The following is a 22,336-nucleotide window of genomic DNA, read 5'->3' as shown; positions in this document are numbered from 1 at the left end:
CAAAGCACCTGTAGTCTAATTTCGAACAGACAAGGGACCAGTAGAAATCGAGGAGGGTGCCGTGGTCTGCACCCCAGGAAGTACCATTGAGGGCACGTAGGACATTGAGGGGCTGCATACAGCAGGCTGCAGGAAAGACACATAGGAGTACCAAGAAAGTTTCCTGTCGAACAAGCGCCACAGGAATTGCATAGTTTCAACTAACAGAAGAGCAGCAGGGCCAAGATGTAAATACCATGGAAGACACCAACTGCATGCTAAAAATTCATACAAACTGTTGTCAGTGGAAAACAAAAGCGATTGTCAACACTCCATGAGAAAAAACGACCGAGACATCGCCGAAGATACAACTCAATGAGACTGGCCAATGGGTAACAGCAATGGGTGGAAAAATCTTGAACAAAAATGGAGCTGGAGGTGCCTAGTAGGAGACAGGCCTTGTAGGGTTAATGCCAATAGCAAAGAGGACGACACTCAGGATGGAACCCTGAGGCACACCGTTTTCCTGGAAAAACGTGTTCTACAAGACAGAACCCACATGTACCTGGAAAACTCTGTCTTTTGAAAATTCCTCATGGAAATAGGGCAGGCGGCCATGGAAGCTCCACATGCAGAGGATAACAGTCCTCCAGCAGGTCTCTTAGGCTTTCTCCAAATTGAAAAAGACAGCTACAGTTTGGGATTTCTGCAGAAAACAATTTACGACATGGGTGGACAAAATGACGAGATGGTCACCTATAGAACGGCACGCTCAAAACTCATACTGTGCAGTGGTAAGTCAACTGCGAGACTCATGCCAACATACCAGCCACCCATGAATCATACGTTCCAGCACCTTGCAAACACAGCTGGTGAGAAAGATTGGGTGGTAGCTGGAAGGAAAGTGTTTGCCCTTACCAGGCTTAGGTATGGGTATTACAGTGGCTTCACACCAGTGTCTGTGAAATGTACCCTTTGCACAGATGTGGTCGTACATATTAAGCAGCAAGTGCTTGCCTGCAAGACAAAGGTGCTGCAATATCTGAATGTGAACAGCCTCTGGCCCTGAGGCGAAGGATCGGGATGAAGTGAGAGCATGAACTAGCTCCCTCATGTTAAAGGCGGCATTCTAGCACACCCGATTTTGAGAAGAGAAGGCTATTGCCCTAGCCACGTCTGCTCGTTTCCGATGGGGGAAAGAAGATGAATAGTGGGAAAAGCTCGAAATTTCCACAAGATGGCGGACCAAGGTGTTACAAAATCACAATAGAGTCCACGATAGTTTGATCTGCTACTGTCAGGCCGGAAATTGGAGAATGGATCTTGGTCCCAGAGAGGTTGACCCACTCTTAAAAGATCTTGTGAATGAAATCCAGCAAGCTTTTTTGCTATCCCGAAGAACACGACACTGTGCACACATCTCTGTACAATGAATGCAGTTTGCCATCTTAGGATGATGGGTGAAAACACAGAGAGCACGTCTCCACATGCGAATTGCATTTTGACATGCCTCTGTTTACCAAGGGACCAGAATACAGCGTGGTAAAGAGAAAGTGCGAGGAATGGAACGTTCTGCAGCAGTAAGGATAACGGTTGTGAGGTATTCCACCTGGTCATCACTACTGGGGAAACCTTGTTCATCAAAGGTCACCATGGAGGAGTGAAGTTTGTCTGCCCTAGTAAGCTGCCATTTGGGTGTGCATGCAGGTGAGGTAGGAGTCAGCATATGGATAGCACACAGGAAATGGTCACTCAAGTCAGTGTCAGAAAGGACAAACCAGTCGAGATGATGGGCAAGCTGGGCAGTGCAGAAGTATAGGTCCAAATAGAAATAGGTGTGTGAGAAGTCGGAAAAAATGTAGGTGCTCCTGTGTTAAGACCAAAGAGATTAAGTTGATTAAGGTCAGCCAAGTGGGCACCTCTTTGACAGGTTCTGGGAGAACCCCAAAAGGGATGGTGTGCATGGAAGCTGCTGAGCAGCAGGAATGGGTGAGGTAGCTGCCCGATAAGCTGAGTAAGCCGAGGAAGTCTGCCTGGTGACATCAAATGATGGAGAGATAGAAGTGGTACAAAGGGAGGTCAAGTGAGGAAGGAAACGGCGAGCTGAAACTGCTTGAAGACGGGTTGTAAGGGAGATGGGTTTACTATGAACGTCTTCCCTTATGAGCAGCATAACTCCCCCATGAGATAGAACGCTGACCTTGGGGCGAAGGACAAAACAACCCACGAAGAAATGCAAAACCTCAATGCAGTCGTGAGGACATAATTTTGTTTCCTGAGGGCAGAGTACAAGTGGATAATGCAATTCTAAAAGCAACCGTAAATCCTCTTTGTAGGATTGAAGGCCACGAACATCCATTGGAGGTGTCATGATAAGGAAACAATGAATGGATGTCACCTCAGAGGCTGCCGAGTGCCATCCTGTAATTACTCACTGCTACAGGGCACCGAACCAGGAGGATCCTGTTCCATTTAGTCTACGGAAGTGTCGGCATTGTTACGCTGCCAGCCTGCAGAGTCAAAACAGAGAAATAGCTCGTGGTGCAGACCGGCAACGCACAGGCTGGCCAGCCAAGGTATCATGTAGTGACACCGCGGAAGAGGATCTTTGAGTCGGCGAAGGAGAAGACCTTTTGCCTTTGTCGGCCTTCTTCAGATCTTTCTGCTTAGCAGAGGAAGACTCAGATGGCGGTTGGCTGGAGCAACGTATGACGTCTTCAACGGAGTATTCCTTCTGTCCTTTCCAGCCTGCCAGTTGTGTAGCTGGTGACTTCACCCCGTGAGGCAAGAGTTTGGTGGCTTGGTGCACAGCTGGACGAGGGAATGATGATGCTCCCATGACACTGGGCGATTTCACAATCTCAAAGATGAATTTCAGGTATCATGTCTGCGTGGCTGTGTCCTTCGTAGAGCGAGATATAGCAAGAACGGTACTGCAAGTACCATACAGTAGAAGACAGAGTTTGTGACTGGCCAATAACTTGAGCGACCAAGTGAGGAACTTTTTCCTTTAACTGGATCTCCTGGACAGCCTTCTCATTAAGATACATGGGACAGTTTCAAGAGGTGGCGGCACTGTGACCAATGCTGTTAATATGGCAGGGAGGAGGAGGCAGACAATTGCCCTTGTGCGCATCCCCACCACAGGTTACACATTTGGCTGGATGTCTACAAGACATTCCAGTGTGGTTGAAATGATGACACTGGTAGCAGTGCATCAGGTTCTGAGTATATGGTTGGACTGTGGTAACTTCATAGCCTGCTTTGATCTTGGACGGAAGCACCATTCTATCAAAGCTGACAAAAAGAGTGTGTGTGAATACTAAGGAGGCACCTACCTTTTTCATCACCCATTGGATGGCAATGGCACCCTGGCCAGAGAGGTATGTTTGGATTTCAACCTCTGTCGGACCATTGAGCAGTCTATTGTAAACACAACCACAGAAAGAATTCAGAGTTCTATAGGCCTCAATACAAACAGGATGTGATAGAGAAGCAAAGCAGCAAGCAGTTGCAACTGCATCAACACCTTCCTGAATTAGAAACGGATTTACCATTGTGAAGGACTGACCATCTCCAGTACATGAAATCACGAGGAACTGTGGTGCAGTTGGCAGGGTCTTTGAGTTGTTAGCCTCATTCCAGACATTGAAGAAGACTGGGTAGCTTTGAAAGATGAAATAGTCAAGACAGCAGAGGACCAAGTAGGTACAAAGACGAGGGCTAGTAGAAATCCTTGGGTAACAGAAGAAATATTGAATTTAATTGATGAAAGGAGAAAATATAAAAATGCACTAAATGAAGCAGGCAAGAAGGAATACAAACGTCTCAAAAATGAGATCAAAAGGAAGAGAAAAATAGCTAAGCAGGGCCCCGGGAGTAGACAACATTCCATTAGAACTATTGATAGCCTTGGGAGAGCTAGCCCTGCCAAAACTACCATCTGGTGAGCAAGATGTATGAGAGAGGCAAAATACCCTCGGACTTCAAGAAAACTATAATAATTCCAATCCCTAAGAAAGCAGGTGTTGACAGATGTGAAAATCACCAAACTATCAGTTTAATAAGTCACAGCTGCAAAATACTAACATGAATTCTTCACAGACAAATGGAAAAACTGGCATAAGCCAACCTGGAGGAAGATCAGTTCGGATTCTGTAGAAATGTTGGAACACGTGAGGCAATACTAACCCTACAACTTACCTTCGAAGATAGATTAAGGAAAGGAAAACCTACATTTGTAGCATTTGTAGATTCAGAGAAAGCTTTTGACAATGTTGACTGGAATACTGTCTTTCAAATTCTGAAGGAGGCAGGGGACAAATATAGGGAATGAAAGGCTATTTACAATTTGTACAGAAACCAGATGGCGGTTATAAGGGCCGAGGGGCATGAAAGGGAAGCAGTGGTTGGGAAGGAAGTGAGACGGTTGTAGCCTATTCCCGATGTTATTGAACCTGTATATTGAGCAAGCAGTAAAGGAAACACAAGAAATTTGGGATTGAGAATTAAAATCCATGGAGAAGAAATAAAAACTCTGAGGTTTGCCAATGACATCATAATTCTGTTAGACACAGCAAAGGACCTGGAAGAACAGTTGAACAAAATGAACAGTGTCTTGAAAGGAGGATATAAGATGAGCAGCAACAAAAGCAAAGTGAAGAGAATAGAATGTAGTCGAATTAAATCAGCAATGTCAAGGGAATTAGATTAGGAAATGAGACAAAGTAGTAGATAAGTTTTCCTATTTGGGGAGCAAATCTTGTTTAATCCGTAACAGACAATGACACATCTTCCAGTAACTGTCATCTTATATTCAATGTTTGGTCCACTTACTGTGTGCTGCCCTATTCAATTCTTATTTGTTTGCAGCAGACTGCAGTCGCACTGCATTTTGATAATACTGTCATCCCAAGTTCAATGTCGGTCACTCACTGGTCTGCAACCAGCTGCTCAGGTATTGTGTCTACAGCTCTTGTACCTTAAGAAAAGAGTGATCTAGTTCTGTCACAGTCTGTTCCATAGTACTGCCACGTTTATGCTTTATGAACTGAAGTGTGTGGACATAATGGTGAAAGTGTGGAATCTGTGAAAAGCAAAGCATGCAACACCCTACACATCTGCATGTCAATCACTGCACAACAAAATAAATGTAGACAGGCACTGTTTGACAACGTTCTTTGGATGATATCACTCTAGCAGTAGTTAATCATAGAACAATATACATGAATCCAGACTTTGTCAAAGTAAGCCATTTGCCATTTCGGTAATATGCCTAATATTTTCATAAAAGTCTATTGTAATTCATCTGTTTGGAAACTGTGTTGCCTTGTTTATGCATGATAATTTGTTCACACCGGTACACTGTAACAACAAATTTCATTCATGGAACAATTTTCCTCAGAATGGGAGGCCGTGGATCATATTGGGGTTGGAGAATAATGGATGGTAATGTGTCTTACGCTGCCAGCTATCTTACAGTAAACCTGTTCACACTGTTGAGTGTCATGCAGCAACTTCATGCATGGTAACCACATGAGATGAAATTATCTACCACCTATTACAAGAGTAAATGCAAAAATGTTCAAATGTGTGTGAAATCTTATGGGACTTCTTTGCTAAGGTCATCAGTCCTTGAGCTTACATACTACTTAACCTACATTATCCTAAAAAAAAAACACACACACACACACACACACACACACACACACACACACACACACACACACACACACACACACACACACGAGGGAGGATTCGAACCTCCACCGACACACACACACACACACACACACACACACACACACGCGAGGGAGGATTCGAACCTCCACCGGGACCAGCCACACAATCCATGACTGCAGTGCCTTGGACCACTCGGCTTATCCTGCACAGCCCAGTAAATTCACTAACACTGCTAAGAGTGCTGTAGTATCACAATGGGGCTCCATAGCTTGTACATTTGATGCTACTTTCATACTTACTTTTACATTATGTGTTGGCATACATGACTGAAAATAAGGGTTAAGAAAGCTGAATTTGAATCTGATACTGGTTAATGGCTGTAAAATTGATGTAGAAAATAAATTATGCAGAAAGTCCCTGATGTAAGTTGTTTCTTAAATTTATTGAAAATTAAACGCATCTGTGGCAAGCTGTCCTTCATGCAACATTCATGGTGCAACGAAAAGTAAGATACTGATTTTCCTATCATGACATACACTGAAGATCGCTATCAATTGTCGTCCAGTTTGACAGTACAGAAAGTATAGAGGAAAAGAGAAGAAAAATTCATTGTGGAGTAGGATCAAAACCACAAACCTCTTCTGCGCTACTTCACAAGGTGAAATCTTTTCAACAGGTTTAAATTTGTTGATATACATGGAATAAACGCCGCCATGACAAATGGTTTATGGGGTGAGATACCCAGCACTTTAAATGACAGCAGCATCAGTCTGTTCTCCTATCCCTGTGTCAAGACTGTTTACTAGCTCTGAAGTCCATTTCTCTTTAAAATAAGCTGTCAACCTCTAGCAAAGTTGGTATTTTTTTGTATTTTCATAACCCCACAGAATTTCTGCCGTAAAACACATTTTTCACATTGCCCAGGCATTCATATTGTGTACATGATGCTCTTTTTCCTTTGGCGTAGGTATTCCAATTCCACTCATCTCAGTATTGCATACTTTTTGCCATAACTTGCATACATAAAAATGCACATTTAAAATCTGCTTTGTGTATTGTGTCACCCTTTGCCTCTGTGGTGCCTTTGCTTTCTCAACAACAACAAAATAATTTTTTTAACATGTTTCCACCGTCCCATGGCATTGAGCACAACTTTAACATGGCTGTGTATATTCATTAGAAATAGTTGATTCCTACTACTGCCAGATATGTGGTTCACATTGCTGACTAATACATTACCTTATTTTTCAACGTGGTAGTTGCAATACTATGTCTGCACAACATCGTAATTAGACAGGAATGTCATTCTGTTTGCAAGGTAGCTCGTAGGTGGACTGCACACTTTAAGGAGGAGTTGAGGGGCAGAGTGAAAGGGCCAGGACAATGTAGCCAGAGAGAGCAGGCGAGAATGAGACAGAAAAATAGTGGGCAAGAAAGAGTGACGGAGGAGAGATGTAATGAATGTGGGCGGAGACGATGGCCTACCAGATTGGAATATATAGCTACCCTGGCAATGTTATGTACTCAGCCGGTTACTAATATACTGCTGATCTCTAGTAAATTCACAATCTATGTTTATTTCAATTAGCCAATGACTTTTCTCATTCTACATGCAATATTTGTGATGTGAATGCTTGCAATATTCTGAAGATCATCCTACCCCAAATTTAGTCTGCAATCCTCACTGACAAGATACTTCCAATGGATCTTCAAGTATATTAAAGAATATTCAAATTAATACAGCTAGTGCAAATCTGTATATAAAAAGACATAATTTGGTGATCAGCCTTTCTAACCCACATTCCCATGATTACACCTTATCGTACATTTTACTGTGCTCTTTGCAGAGACACTAACAGCTCTCTCCTACACTGTATACTTCACAGCACAGCACCTACTGACCCTAACCATCATCTGTGACCTAACAGTTTGCCTTGAGTTGCAGTGTTGTGCTTTTCCTATCCACACATCTCTTATCATTCATCTACAGCCTTTGCTTGCCTACTGTTGCCCGCATTTATCAAGTTAACTTGTTCCACACTCACAGCTTTAGCTCAACTGAGTTCAGGCATTTGACACATATTTCTGGATGATGTATTCTTGTTCTGCTCTTCTTACTTTCAAACAAATTTCCTTACTTGTACTGATTGTGATTTTACACACAATCATTTTCATACTATCAAATTTAGTGATGTACTAAGGTTCTAGTGCTTTATATTCAGCTGTACGTTGTACCCATGTGTCAACAGTTCTCCAGGGTGGCAAACATGAAATTCAGTGTGTAGTGGCACACACTGCACCACCCCAGAAGAAAGAACCACCGTATCTGTTTCCTCGGGTAATGCTCTACAGACCAACTTTCATGGATGCTACAAACAACCATTTTAGCTTTGGAATTTGCTGTGGCTGTGCCAAGCCCCATTCGATACATCACTGTTAATTTCCAAGGTATTATGTTGAAAGCACTTCGACGACAACGATGACAACCACCACCACCACCACCACCACCACCACCACCACCACCTTTCTCCAAACTTGTGTGTGCACTAAATCTACTGTAAATCTCTCACTCTCATTATCACCTTTGCTATTGTCCCTGCCCATCTGCTTACTATACCTAACTTTCTTGTTTTGCAACAGACTCTGTGCTGTGCAATCATTGCCTATAAGTACTGTGACCTTTAAGAAATGGGTTCCTTATTCTCTCATAACCTCTCCCAAATGTGTCCCATAACAAATGTGTGATAATAGAACGTATCCCTGGCCACACCCACACACACACACACACACACACACACGTCACCTAATGGTGCATGCCAGAGGGTACTTCTGGTACCACTACGTGCATTACTTCACGCTTTCCTATTCCATTTGAAGGTGGTGATTGGGAACAACAATCGCCAGAAAGCATCTATATTAGCACTAATGCCTCCTATTTTGTCGCTACTATCATTTTTCAAGATATATATTGGAATAAATAGTATATTGCCCAAATCATGCCATGTACTGAAGTACACTATACCCTTCTCAAAAAACACAATGTTTATCTACTAGTTTCGAGTTGTCCCGAACTTCCCCGCAAGGGGCCTCCCAGCCAACGATGCCATACGATCATTTCAGTGCTTGACAAGGTTCCACTACTGACTGAGTAACAAACATAGAAATTAACTAAACTCCATTTAAAGTTCTTATTTGACATGTGTAATAGCAACATTTTCCCCCCCAAGTGAGATGGAAACACACCTGACTACTTTATTCCCCGATGTCTTAGCACATATCCTATCATTCTGTCCCTTCCTTTAATCAGTTTTCCCATACATTTATTTCATTGAAAGTTCAGCTGAGGACTCCATATTCCTCTTAAGTTCACCTAATTTTCAGCAGCATTTTCTAATGCGCCATCTCAAATGTTTCAGTTCTTTTCATTTTCCAATCACGTCTACCTAGTAAAAATACCAACACTCACCACAACTGATCTCACTCCACAGAGCTGGTTACTGTCACCAAAAATAGATATCCAAGAGGTGTTACAAATTTTTGTAAATAGCTTAAATTTAGTACACTATGGTGATCGTTAATCAAATAAATATGGAATTTCACTGACTATCACCATAATGTACTAAAATTAATGCTATTTACAAACATTCTTGCTATCATCATGTTTTCTCTTTGCAAAATGTTTGGGAAAAGCAATGTTCCATTACACTGTAAATTTATGCCATGTGTACTGGATAAACCCATAGCCCTTACACAGAGCAAACACACTATTCCAGTAATGCAGCCTGTTTTTCTTTAAATACTTCAGCAAATAGAAATGTATGCCAAATACAACACTTAGCTGATAACTTACTGCTTATGGTTGATTGCTTTACCTCTTACACTTTTTCTATTATAGAACTGTGACAGAGACAAATTAATTGACAGCTGCTGCAAAGGAGAGTCTTCTTTGGTACATTTGTTCCAAGTTCAAATTTGAGGCATTCATTATTTACATTTACAATAAAATTACCATGGTTTACAGTTAATAAACTTAGTTTCCTACAAGTTTTATTCAAATACCATTAAACACAAGAGAACAACACACCTACAGTCAATTGAAATTCTATAAAAATTCTGGAGAAGTGCTACTATCCTAGGTTTTAATGTTTCATCAGTTATGATCACCCCATTTGCATGCACCCATTTGCATTTCATGATATTAATACTGTACTTCATGCACAATGCATCACTGTTGTGAAAACTTACATCATGTTCAGTGCCATCCAAATCCTGTTTCAGTTCTGGGTCATGCTTTATATGAAGACTAGGCATCTTTAGTGGATCTTCAAGAAACTGAAAAAAGAAAGAATGATGGCATATTCAAAGCATCTGTCCCTTGCACTTGAGTGGTGGTTACAAAACATGCGGGGCTAAAAAGCTAGTGGTCAGATGTATTCCCTTGCTGGCCTTAGGTAACAAGAAAATGTCTGTCACATTAGATTAGATTTATTTTCGTTCTAATTGAGCCATATTGCTGAGGTCCTACAGGATGCAGAACATGTCAGAGAAACAATAATACACAACAATCATACACGACAAACATTTGAAACTAAAGCTCTGTTTAATTTAGAGGTAGACACATCAGAGAGATATCAACCAAATAACAGAAATCATTTTATCCTTACCAAGCAGCTGCTACACACACACACACACACACACACACACACACACACACACACACACACACACACACACACACACACACACACTGTTAGTTTTCTCCACTAAAATTTTCCTCACTTTGTAAGGGAGACATGTTATTGTGGGTAGACAGTTCATGCAGATAAATGCACTAATATAATACCATTTCATTTCAAGACAAACTTACACACCACACACTATCTAAAATATCATGACAATTTTCTCCTTTTCACCAGTACCACTATCATCCATTTTCATGCTTTATTTGAACATTTAAATAGTGTGCCACCATTGTAATTTTATTTGAGGCATTTCTGCTGGGGATGGTCACAGTCACCAGCATTGACACAGGCCACTGCGCACATCAGGATTTGTGTAAGCGGGTAGAAATTTCTGTATCATTGAATACATCATATTATGTGACAAATTTTTAGAATTTCTACTGTTTCACTGCAAAGTTGATTCATTATTGTGAGGAATTGGATAAATTTATGTGCATAGAAATTCACTATATTTGCTGATGAATGGAAGATGCTGATTACTCGCAGTGTTTATGTAGATGGCAACATCAATTATTATTAATATATTTGCAATTGCATGACTGAGAAACTCCAGTAACATTACTAAACTGAACTGTATGCCTTATGTATGAAGACAAATCCAGAACCTTTCATGTTCCTAGTGCACAGGAGCAGGCGAAACTGGTCAATTGTCTGTAAAATGCTTGGTGAAGTGCGTGGTATGGTCAATGGCTTCAATCTTGTGATGCAGAGTCCAAGATCAACTGCAAGCTCTCTCGTTACATGTGACTGACTGGTTCAGATGGAAACTCCTTCATAAAGTAAAACGTAAAATCTTACAAAACAAAAGCAAATTCTATGTAACCCAAGCTTTTTGTTACAGTATTTGATTTGCTTTAAATTTATTCCTCTACCCTGTTATTTAAATTATTTTTACTATGTCAGATCTCACTATGTACTGCAAATATTCACTTTTTGTTTCCTTTTTAGATATTATACCTGATACTACTAAATATTTATTGGAAGTCAGAACTACAACTAGTTCAAATGGAATTCACATCAAATCTCTTGACATACATCACAACAGCGTTTCTTGATTTTTATCTCAGAATTTAAGTTAACCTTTTTTTTTTTGTATGGTTTCAGTCCTTCCAGCCCCCCTTTCAGGGTAGTTCAATCAATATATTATAAATAAAATTTACATGAAAACAGAACTGGCTGTTTATGAGGGCTCCAAATGTCATTTAGACATTTGAATGTATCCATTACAATTGCCTAACACCAGAACTTTAAATTACATGAAATTTAATTTTATTCATACAACAGATTATAATTATGACATAGGGGTCATTTGACACCATGTTATGATGTCACACACCACCACAATAATAAAAAAACTAGTATTATCAGCAGTGTGGGTTGAGTCACAGTGCAATGTACATGAGTGCAGCAAGCATATGCTTTGACAGATGTAAGTTTGAAGATGACACTTTGTTTTTGCCAAGTGTGAATGCGGAAACACTGATGCAGTAAGGTAGTTCAGTGCATCAAACTTCTTTATGTTCTGCACATGGAAGCCAAATAAGTTCTTTGCAAAGTTCTTATTCATAAAGTTAAAAATCACCTGAGACAAGAAATGAAGTTATGCACCTGCAACACTAACAAAATTACAATCCAACAAAAGTTGGTACAACTTTTTGATGGGCCATCCCCCTGCCCCTCTAACCACAAAGTGTATATTAGTAACACATGTTGCAGGCTGTAATGGGAAACTATGATGGCTGAAAAGCCAATTTGCGTAGCCAATGACATAATATTTTTGATTCAATGGCAAGTCAAACACAGGATTCAACCTAACAACTACCTTGACATATCAAGTGCTAGATTGAGATCAAACTGAATTTTCAAAGAAAAACCCTGCTTGCAGGGGGCAAACAAAAAAAAAAAAAAAAAAAAAAAAAACATGTAACACATAATGTAACACTGGGTTTTCAGCAACTATTTTTGCTCTTTTGTTTCTGATATTTATTTGTATCCTGCAGGACTCTGTACAAAAACAGGAAATAATGGAAAAGACAACTGTCAGTTTCCAGGCTAACCTAAACCTCAGAGTAGGCTATATATCAGTCTGTCACAACATAGATTCCACCTATGAGAGAAAGCTCTTAATAATATTTGAAGACAGGCAGTGAAATACTCCTCTACACCCCAATACAAGAACCTCTTGTGAGCAGCAAAAGAACATGAAGACAGGACTATCCACACAATACCACTTACCAAATCCAAGATTTGTATACCAGACATAATTATTAATAAAATTTCAAAATCAAAAGTTGCACATGTGTTCTGTATAAACACATATATGATTATATAACATTAACAGAATCATCAGCATGTGTCAAAAGCATGCTGTGAAGGAAAGGCCATACACAAAATTGATTATGTTGTATGTTAAAAGCATGACTGAGCTGGTTAACAGTTGTGCATTCTCTATGAGGTAATATCCTCCCGTTGCCTGTCACCAAACCACTTCAGAGACATTTTACAAATATCTACTTTTTACCATAACCAAGTGCAGTACGTGGACCATCATTTGTAAAGTTTAGCTAATAAACTTCTCCACAGGAATTGTTGGCTTTAGGAACTATGTTATTAATATGGGCACATTAAAGCCATTTCAAAGTAACATACTTACATCGGAAGTACCTGCACTTACCAGGTCTCCATGGCAATGACTAAGAAACAGAAGCCCCTGGGGTTCCAGTCAAAATACCACAGGCCCATAAGCTTTCCAATGTGCTTGACATTGCTGACTTTTTTCAGCTAAAAGGAAAGGGAGGACACTGGCTGCAAGATTATTCATGTTTCCCTCATTAAGAGACAAGATGTGATGAGTGTTATTGATTGGACACCCAAACCAACACAACTCACTTCACCTGTTGGGCCTGAAGAATACCTCCTAGCAGCATCCAATCAAGCAGTAAGGGGTTGCTCATCACTGGGAAATCCAAGACTCTCAAGCAAACAGCAGCCTTGTGTGGTGATACGCACCACTGTGAAGAAATGTGGCAATACATACCACTACAGAGAAGTGATGCATATCTCTACATCATCAAATGATACTTGCAACGAGAAGTTATTTATGTAACAAGATTAGAGAAACAAAATATATTGAGTATAAATGTACATGGCACAAGAGACATATCAGCACCTTGGGTTCGCCAAGGTTCCATCTGAGATGTGGTGTTCTATCATTACCTAATTTTTCTACATGGCTGGGTTATGTATGATCCTCAATATTTTTTTATGTACTGATAGATTATCATCTGCAACTAAATTATGTTCCTGTGAGTTTGGTTGGCCAATCAGCAAATCTACCAATGAAACAATGTTGTTGCACAACAAAATTTCATGTTTGTTTTGTAGAACTCCACTCACAAACTACACTTCTTTACTTTATAGAAAACAATGTTTATCTTCCTGTCCCAATCACTATTATGCCTGTGCCAAGTTGAAGGCTCCAATAAGAACATTTTTATTTTATTTTATGATGATCTTAGTTCCCTATTTTCTGACCTGTGTTATTCGGTGGAAGATGATAGGGTATGCCTCTAAAGACCATGAGGGCACTATGGTCAAGAAGAAGCTAACCAAATAGTAGGTTACATGCAGAATGCATTTTTTAGGTTAGAAAACCACCTGTAAAGACAATACGCAGGTAAATGCAGATCAAGTGTGGATCACCTAATTTTGGTACTGAATAAAATACACGCCAAATGTCAAAAAACTAAATGCAAACCCAAAGTAGACATAAAGCTTTCATCAAACTGGAGGTAGGTAGTAACACATTAGTGCTCTAGCATGCACTGTCTTACTGGATGTGGTATGCCACTGGCTTCCTCCAACTTCTGAACTCACTAACACACTAAGTTACACGAGGACCTACAGCATCACACTGGAATGGAAACTGTCATTTTCCACATAGAAAATTTCCAGACATGAAAAAGTGACAGGTTATACTTGGGACCTAACCCAAAACACTTGAATTTGTAGCCTCACACTTATACATTCAATAAGCAATCGTCTTACTCTTGTGTAAACATTCAAGACAAGATCTAGAGTTTCATTAACAGTAGCACTGTACACAAAACACTGGAAGGAAAACTAGAAATAATTAGCTACAAAATCTCATATTCCATACAGAGGACCCACCACAAAGATGCACCACAGAACACTGGCAGTAACACATTTATCATCATGAAAGATCAGTAATGTGCAGTGAGATAAATCTATATTTATCTCATTGCATGTTACTGAAATTTGAAATAATCTGCATGCAGTTAAGTATCAAATGTGAGGAAAAAGTAATTTTTAAGTGTGAGGTGGAAGAATAACCATTTGAGTTCCAACCTCCACCCATCATAGCAGATTAATGCTTAAGAAATAGTCTGGCAAATAATGTATACAAATTCCTCTATCACACCACAGTGACAGGATTTTATATATACCTGGGAACTGCATAATTGGAATTGCATGCATTGAGAGTGGGAAAAAGATGTGGAGGACAATTATGTCAATGAAAAACAACATGATATGAGGTTGTGCAAACAGACAACATGAGCCACACCCTTTCATCAGGAACTGTCCCTCCATTTCCTTGAAGAGATTTAGGTAATTCACAGAAAATGAAGATCTAAATTTCCAGAGGACAATCTGAACTCATTCATCTCAAAATCATGTCCTGTGACAGTGCCACAGCTGTGAGAACAAAAATTCCTGTGAAAATCTACAAAACATGTTTTCCCAAAATTAGCCTGTGTAATTGCTTAGAAAACCCACACAACAGGAAAATGTTTTTTGTGTTAGCAATAGACATGCCCAAAATAATCAATTCTCTAAATACAGATATTTGATCCTGAGCACTAGACTACTAAAGCATCACAGATCACTACTGTTAAAAACAAGTTTTGAAAGAAAAGAATATACTTCTGCCTAACAAACCTGTTAAAGTTATTAGAAACTATATAATAGCCAAACCACCCAACTATGGGGAATGTTGTGGAATACAGTGAGGACCTGCATCTGTTTAACAACATAACACAGTTACATGGCAGCAGGCATCTGTGTAATAGATTCAAATGAAGCCAAATCTACTAGATTCCCATTGCAAACCAAAACTGAACATATAAGAACCATCAAGACACAGCTTATGTAAGAAGTGTTCCATTAATCTATAAGCAAGTCCATATCTTGGAAAAAATGAAATGAAAAAACGAAATCCCAGAACTTTTGAACAAAAATGTTGGAAAATGGACCCAAGGCATCTCTACAAATGCTTGTTGAAAATGTTGTACACAGAAGCGAAAGAGAAGACAGGAACAAAAAGACATAATTACAATGCATTTCACATTTTCGACTACAGCATGGATGCCAAAATGACAGATATATAATTGAGTAAGGTGGCGACAGGAGGGAGAAGGTAAAACCAAACTTAATCTACACAGAGTAGACTGCTAGACCTGAAGGGGCAGCCATCAGATTAAATAAAACACCTGGATGTTGCACAACAACCTCTGGCAATGGAAGTGTTACTTTATGGAACAATGGCTTCTCAAGGGAATAGAGAAATGCACATGTCATTTCCATTTGTAAAAAGGCGCAGGAAACATGTTTGGAGCTAGAGACCTAAACATCAGATAATTTTTTCTCCGATATGATGATTTTGGAAAGGAAACAGTTCCTCTGCAAGAATAAAAATGGATCCTACAGTCATTGATTAAGTAACATTGATTGCTCTGTTCACTCACAGTGCTGCTGCAATGCAGTCAGCCAATACAATTTGGAATATCAGATGATTTCAGCTAATCAGGAATGCTCACAAAGTGATCTAATTAATGGTTAACATTAGAAAATCTTCTATGTAACACATGTAAAAATTTATTTGGGCCACATTGATGAGATAAACTTTGATTTCTTGCATTTTATGGGCTGTCACCTTAACCATTATGGACACATCACTGTGACAATAAGAACTTGACTGAAAAGGGGATCTTACAGATCATCCTCTTCAATTTCCTTCAGATTCATAGTATATAGAGTTTAGTGCTGGACCATCACTTTCCTAAACCAGCACTATGCCATTACCAAACAACTAAAAAAAATTGACTTTTAAAATCAGAAGATTTCTGAGTGCTGTCAACTACAAAATATTTCCTACTTATTAACACAGTTGCTGGTAATTGAGAGTATAGCATAAAAGTGCAGTAGTGTAAAAGTTGCTCATTCAAATCTCCTAATACGAACTTCTACTTTAAAAAAAATTCAATGTCTACTAACAAATTGCAAATTTAACAAACACTGAAATGTAATGGTTTAGTAAAAATTACATCTTTTTACATTAGGTCTACATGACATTTTAAAACAAAGATTTTGATACATTTATGGGAAATTACTTTATTTTCTATCCGATTATTTCAATTTCTGTAACAAAATTTAATTTTTCAACAATACTTGCATTTTTATGTAATTTTTAATTAAATTAACTTTTTCATAAATTTTGATTCAGCATGAATAAAAATTGCCATTCGTTTTACATATGGATTTAAATAAAACTAAAAGAACTGGTTGCTATTAGTGTGATCTGAACCACCAACTTTATGATTATTATAGAATTACCTATGCACTCCGCTACAGACAACTACATAATAAATTTCTTATACTTGCCAGCACTCAGAAATCATCCAATCACAAATGCGTTCCTTGTTTCTACTTTCATGGAGAACTGTATCATACTGCTTCACCTAAGATGAAAATCTATGAGGAAACAAGTGACGTCCCCTTGGCAGGCCTGGAGGCATGCTTGGCTAGGGTAATTGTTAAAGTAACTGATCCTTAAACCAGGAGTTACGGCCTTAAATCTGAGACATAGCAACAGTTTCATATCTTTCTTTGTATGTGTATCAATTAAGTCTCTCAGAATTGTTATTTATGTTTATACAGATAGGAAAGTAATTCTACAAATATGTATGCTACAACTATTTCTCCTGCTCAAAAAACAGTAGTTTAAACAATATAGCATACAGCCCCCACCTCAAACATACCATGGACATTACCGAGGTAGGGTTGCTAGCATGTCAACGATACTGAAAACAGTATGTTATGTGCAACCATAATTATTATCTGTGGAGAAATCAAGCTAACCCATGCTTCCTCAAGGGGGTGGGGGGGTAAAAGCCTTTTCAGTAGTTGCTGGAGCAATGGTCTGGAAGATCAATTGACCTGGCCTTGTAGCATTAACAAACTTCCTTTGCCAATACTGGAAATGGCTTAAAGTAAAGGTAAACTGTAGCTGTGTGTTTATGTTCTCAAGATCTTGCATCTCTACTGTACAAAATTATCTTAGGATCATTCTGGAGATAAAAAAATTCCCCACTCAGATCTACAGACAGAGACTACCCAGGAGAATGTTATCAGGAAAAGCAAGACAGGCAGCCCATATGTCAGAGTGTGGAGTATTAGATATCATAGTATGGTAGGCATATGTCACTAGGGTTAAGATAATTACTGCCTATGTCGTGAATCACAGTAGAGCAGCGATTAGCAGTCCAACAACACTTTATTACATAGTCACAGAACATACAATATAACAAGTCAAAGATACATTGTCCTAAGAGTAAACAAACAGTCTCTCACTTGCGAGAAGTACATCACTCTGTGACATCCTCCCCACCCTGGTCAACCTCCAAAGGTACGGCCAGCTGCACAGGACGACTAATGATGTGACCTTCTGGTGTCCGGAGTATTATCGTCCTTACCCTGCCGTCTCTTCCTGGTAGTACCTTTTCTATCCTGGCCTTCTTCCACATATGTCGCGGACGAAGGTCCTCTTGGATCAGCACGATGTCGCCAGGGCGAAAGGGGATGACTCGTCCCGATGGGCATTTAACTTCATGGTAGTTCCGGAGCTCCAATAGGTATTCTTTAACCCAACGGTTCCAAAAACTGTCACAGAGTTGCTGTCTCAGTCAGACTTCCTTTGTTAAATTCGTGCTCGCTGAAGGCTCTGGTCCCGTCGGAATAGTCTTAAGTTATTCTCCCGCCAGAAAATGGGATGGTGTGAGTGCATCACAATCATCTCCTGGTGTGATGGGCCTGGAGTTCACCGCGGCTTCAATACTGATCAAGGTGGTGTTCAGTTGTTCCTCAGTGAGCAACGCTTTATAGTGCCCACCATTCTTTCCCACCATCCTCCCCACCAAGCCGCCCAGGAGACAATGAATTTCCAAGTAATACCATGGTGGGCGAGGAACTGATAAGTTTTTGTGGTGATTAATGCCTTCCAAAGTTGGGCTAGTTCCATATTCGTGGCGTGGAATGTTTTCGCGTTATCTGTATATATCGTGTGGGGTAGTCCGCGTCTTCCGGCGAATCGCTGAAGTGCCATAAGAAACTTGTCCGTTGACAAGTCTGTACAGAGTTCGAGGTGTACAGCTCGTGTGGTAGCACATGTGAAAAGAGTGATATATGACTTGTGCGTTTCCTTCCCCACTTTGATGAATAGTGGGCCAGCAAAGTCTATTCCGGTTACAGCAAATGGTTTGGCAGGTGAAACTTGTTCAGGTGGCAGCGGTGCTTCAATCTGTTGCCCTCGTGGATTCTTCAAGATCTTGCATGCGAGGCATGAGTATAGGATTCTTTTGATGGCCTGACGAGCTCTAAGGATCCAAAATTCGGTTCGCAGTTCGGATAGTACAGAACGAACACCAAAGTGATGAAGGCGGATGTGAGTCTCTCGAATAACCAATTGTGTGAAGTGGTGGGAACCGTCAAGGAGTACAGGATGTTTTTGTTCACTATTTAGGCTAGTGCACTGCAGTCGACCTCCTAGACGTATCAGTCCATCTTCTAGGAAAGGATTGTATCGTGCGATTTTTGACTCTCTTGGCAGTGGTAAGTTATTCTGAAGTGCATGTAATTCGTTGGGGAAGGAATCTCTCTGGCCCACTTGAATCCAATACATTTTGGCAGCTGATAATTCGGTGGCAGTAAGTTCTCCTGAAGATTTATTCTTCTGACGAATGTTGTGTAGGAAACGGAGAGTCCATGCTGTGATACGAATGAGCTTCCAGTATGAGCTGAATTTAAGTAAGTTCAAAAGGCTGGTTGGCGTAGATATCGACAAAACTTGGCTCTGCGTTTTCTTCCTCTTTTCTTCGGGAGGAAGTCGTACCATCGTTGGAGTATCGTTGTTTGGCCAGCGTTCAGGGGGGCGTGTAAGCCAAGGTGGCCCATGCCACCAAATGTCCAAAGAATTCATTTGGTAGCCGAGGAGTCCACGTGAGAGGTGGTCAGCAGGATTGTCTAGTCCTGGGCAGTGTTTCCATTGCGTGGGAGTCATGTATGTTTGTACCTCAGTTACACGATTACAAACGAAGGTCTTCCATTTGTTAGGATCACAGCAAATCCAACTTAGTGTTATTGTAGAATCCGTCCACAGTATCGCACCGGCAATTTTAAAGTCTGTTGCGCGGCAAAGGTAACACAATAGTCTGGTCCCAACTACTGCTGCTAAAAGTTCGAGTCGAGGCAATGTCACCTTCTTAATAGGAGCAAGTCTGTTCTTGCTACAGACTAAATGGGTTACGACGTCATCATCTAAGACAGTATGAATGTACACAGCTGCTCCATATGCCTTTTCCGAGGCGTCACAGAATACGTGCAGCTGAGAGTCTCTTCCATGAGCTGTAGCTATCCATCTAGGGACACGTATATGTGACAATGAAGGTAAGCTAGATATCCAAGTGCGCCATCGTGCCCCTAAGTCCCAGGGCATAAGTTCATCCCAGCCAATTCCTCGGCACCATGTGTCCTGAAATAGCAATTTCCCAACAAGAGAAACTGAGGAAAACAGTCCGAGTGGGTCATAGAATTTAGCCGTACATTGTAAAAGGAGTCGTTTGGTGGCTGGCTCTTCTGACGACCTTCTGATGATTTCGCTAGGATCGATACAGAAGTAGTCACCTGCGGTGTTCCAGTCTACACCTAAAACTTGAGTCTGGGTGTGGAGTTCTCGCCCTTCTGCCCTCCAGATAGTGTGGAGTTGTTCACAGTTGGTAGCCCATTTTGATAAGGGGAGACTCATCAATTTCATTAGGGTTACAAGTTCATAGTATATAGTTATCACCAAATTATCACCTTCTACTGAGATCACAAAATCGTCCATGTATGCAGTCTTGTTTATAAGTGGCGCTACGGTGGGAAATGCTGTCATACACTTGTCGGCAAGTTCTCTTAGTGTTGCAGAAAGTAAAAATGGGCTGCAGGTCAGGCCGAATGGGAGTCTGTTAAAACGGTATTCTGTTAGTTCATCCGTCGTTTGAAGATTTCCTGTTTGATCCTGGCTAATCTTGAACCAGAAAAATCTGGTCAAGTCTTTGTCCTTTTCGTTTAAGGTTAATTGAAGGAAAGCTTGTGTGATGTCCGCGACGATAGCCGTAGAATATAATCTGAAACGCAGTAAAATTTCCAGAATCTCTGGTAATAGGTTCGGTCCTACTTCTAATACCTCATTCAGAGAAGGTGCATTGTTTTCGTGAGATGAGGCATCAAAGACTATTCTCCACTTAGTGGTTCCGTATTTCTCCTTCCTCACTGCACGATGAGGGAGATAAAATAGCTCCTTTCCTGAGAGTGGGGTGGGAGCGACCTCTACTTGCCCCTTCGTAATGTAGTCTAGCATAAGATCGAAATACATTTGCTTAAATGTCTCTTGACGTTGACATCTTTCCCTGAGGTGCTTGAATCGTTTTTCCGCGATAGGTCTGTTACTCGAAAGCACTTTATGTTGCATTTTGGGAAGTGTAACAACTGCTCGATGATCCTTTATAGAGAAAGATGCTCTAAACTCTTCAAGAAGTCTCGTATCCTTGTTGTTCACAGGTAGATCGTGATCGGCAGTAATCCCTATAGTTTCCAAGTCCCAAAAGCGTCTTACATCATTGTCAGAGTGCAGAGGAGATCGGTCAGTCTGAGCAAAATTTACCACGGTTGCATGCACACAGGCTTGTGACTTGTTACCACTAAGTATCCAGCCAAACAGAGAAGGAACTAACACTAAGGTTTCAGAGATGCGTATGGGTGAATTGTGCTTCACTATCTTCCAATAAAAATCACCTCCTACAAGAATCTCCACGGGAAGATCTGTTGAATCGGTTTTCGGATCTGCTAGCGTAATCTTACGGGCATCTGGTAAACTCTTTATATGTTGTGGAACTGAAGGCTGGTGAGAAATAACGTGAGTACTTTCGAAGGCAGTAAGTGGCACTGAAGAATTCTGCCAAAGCCCCTTCATACTAAACTGAACAAGCCTGCGGTGGCGTGGGCATGTAGGGTTTGATTCAAAGGAACAAACGGTTAGTTCTTGTCGGTCTACCATTTGCAGTTTCAGATCATCAATCAGCGACTTTGCTATGAAGCTGGACTGACTACCTGCGTCCAGTAGACATCGCGTTGTCGTGCTCAATCCTGTAGGTCCTGAGACGCATACTTGGGCTGTCTGAAGGTACGTGTAACCGTGGGGAGCGACAGATACCTTTCCAACGGAAGTAACGTTTGTCTGACCCGCAGGACCCCTAATATCCTTTCGTTCCTCACAAATGGACTCATGATGCAGTCTTTTACAGTTAACACACCGAGCCTTTTCTTTCTTTTTGCAATTTGACACTTTGTGCCCACGCTGAAGACAAAGAAAGCATCTGTTTGCTAGTTTCAATTTAGCTATTCGATCATTAACGCGTACGATCTTCTTACAGTCTTGCGCCCAATGACCGTCAGATTCACAAAAGACGCAGAATGGTTCCTTTACGCTGGTATCCTTCGGAGTCGATCTTTTAGATTTCGCGTGTACGTGAAGTGTGGACGCTGTGGGAAGGTTACTAGAAGTGCTTGAAAATTCACCGCGTATCTTCTGCGTGGTA

At 40.6% G+C, this 22,336-nt stretch overlaps 1 protein-coding gene and 1 long non-coding RNA gene across 9 annotated transcripts in view; both read right to left on the bottom strand.

Annotated features, from left to right (window-relative positions):
• LOC126232185 (zinc finger protein 665-like) overlaps positions 1–22,336 on the bottom strand; it is a 169,554-nt gene that overhangs the window by 132,771 nt on the left and 14,447 nt on the right. For 6 of the 8 annotated variants that reach the window (XM_049942484.1, XM_049942477.1, XM_049942481.1 and 3 more), the window contains exon 3: positions 9,907–9,993. The exons of 1 other annotated variant lie outside the window; for it this stretch is intronic. In XM_049942484.1, the coding sequence (XP_049798441.1) occupies positions 9,907–9,993 (87 nt within the window). Of the gene's footprint in view, positions 1–9,906; positions 9,994–22,336 lie in introns of those variants that run through there. One more of the 8 variants, XM_049942483.1, reaches the window with a different exon arrangement.
• Positions 1–22,336, bottom strand: part of LOC126232187 (uncharacterized) — a 227,265-nt gene that overhangs the window by 190,633 nt on the left and 14,296 nt on the right. The window lies entirely within an intron of this gene.

Source organism: Schistocerca nitens, unplaced genomic scaffold (assembly GCF_023898315.1).
Source record: "Schistocerca nitens isolate TAMUIC-IGC-003100 unplaced genomic scaffold, iqSchNite1.1 HiC_scaffold_466, whole genome shotgun sequence".
Lineage (NCBI taxonomy): Eukaryota > Metazoa > Arthropoda > Insecta > Orthoptera > Acrididae > Schistocerca > Schistocerca nitens.
The sequence above is the reverse complement of the archived record's forward strand: the minus strand, read 5'-3'. Positions and strand labels throughout refer to the sequence as shown.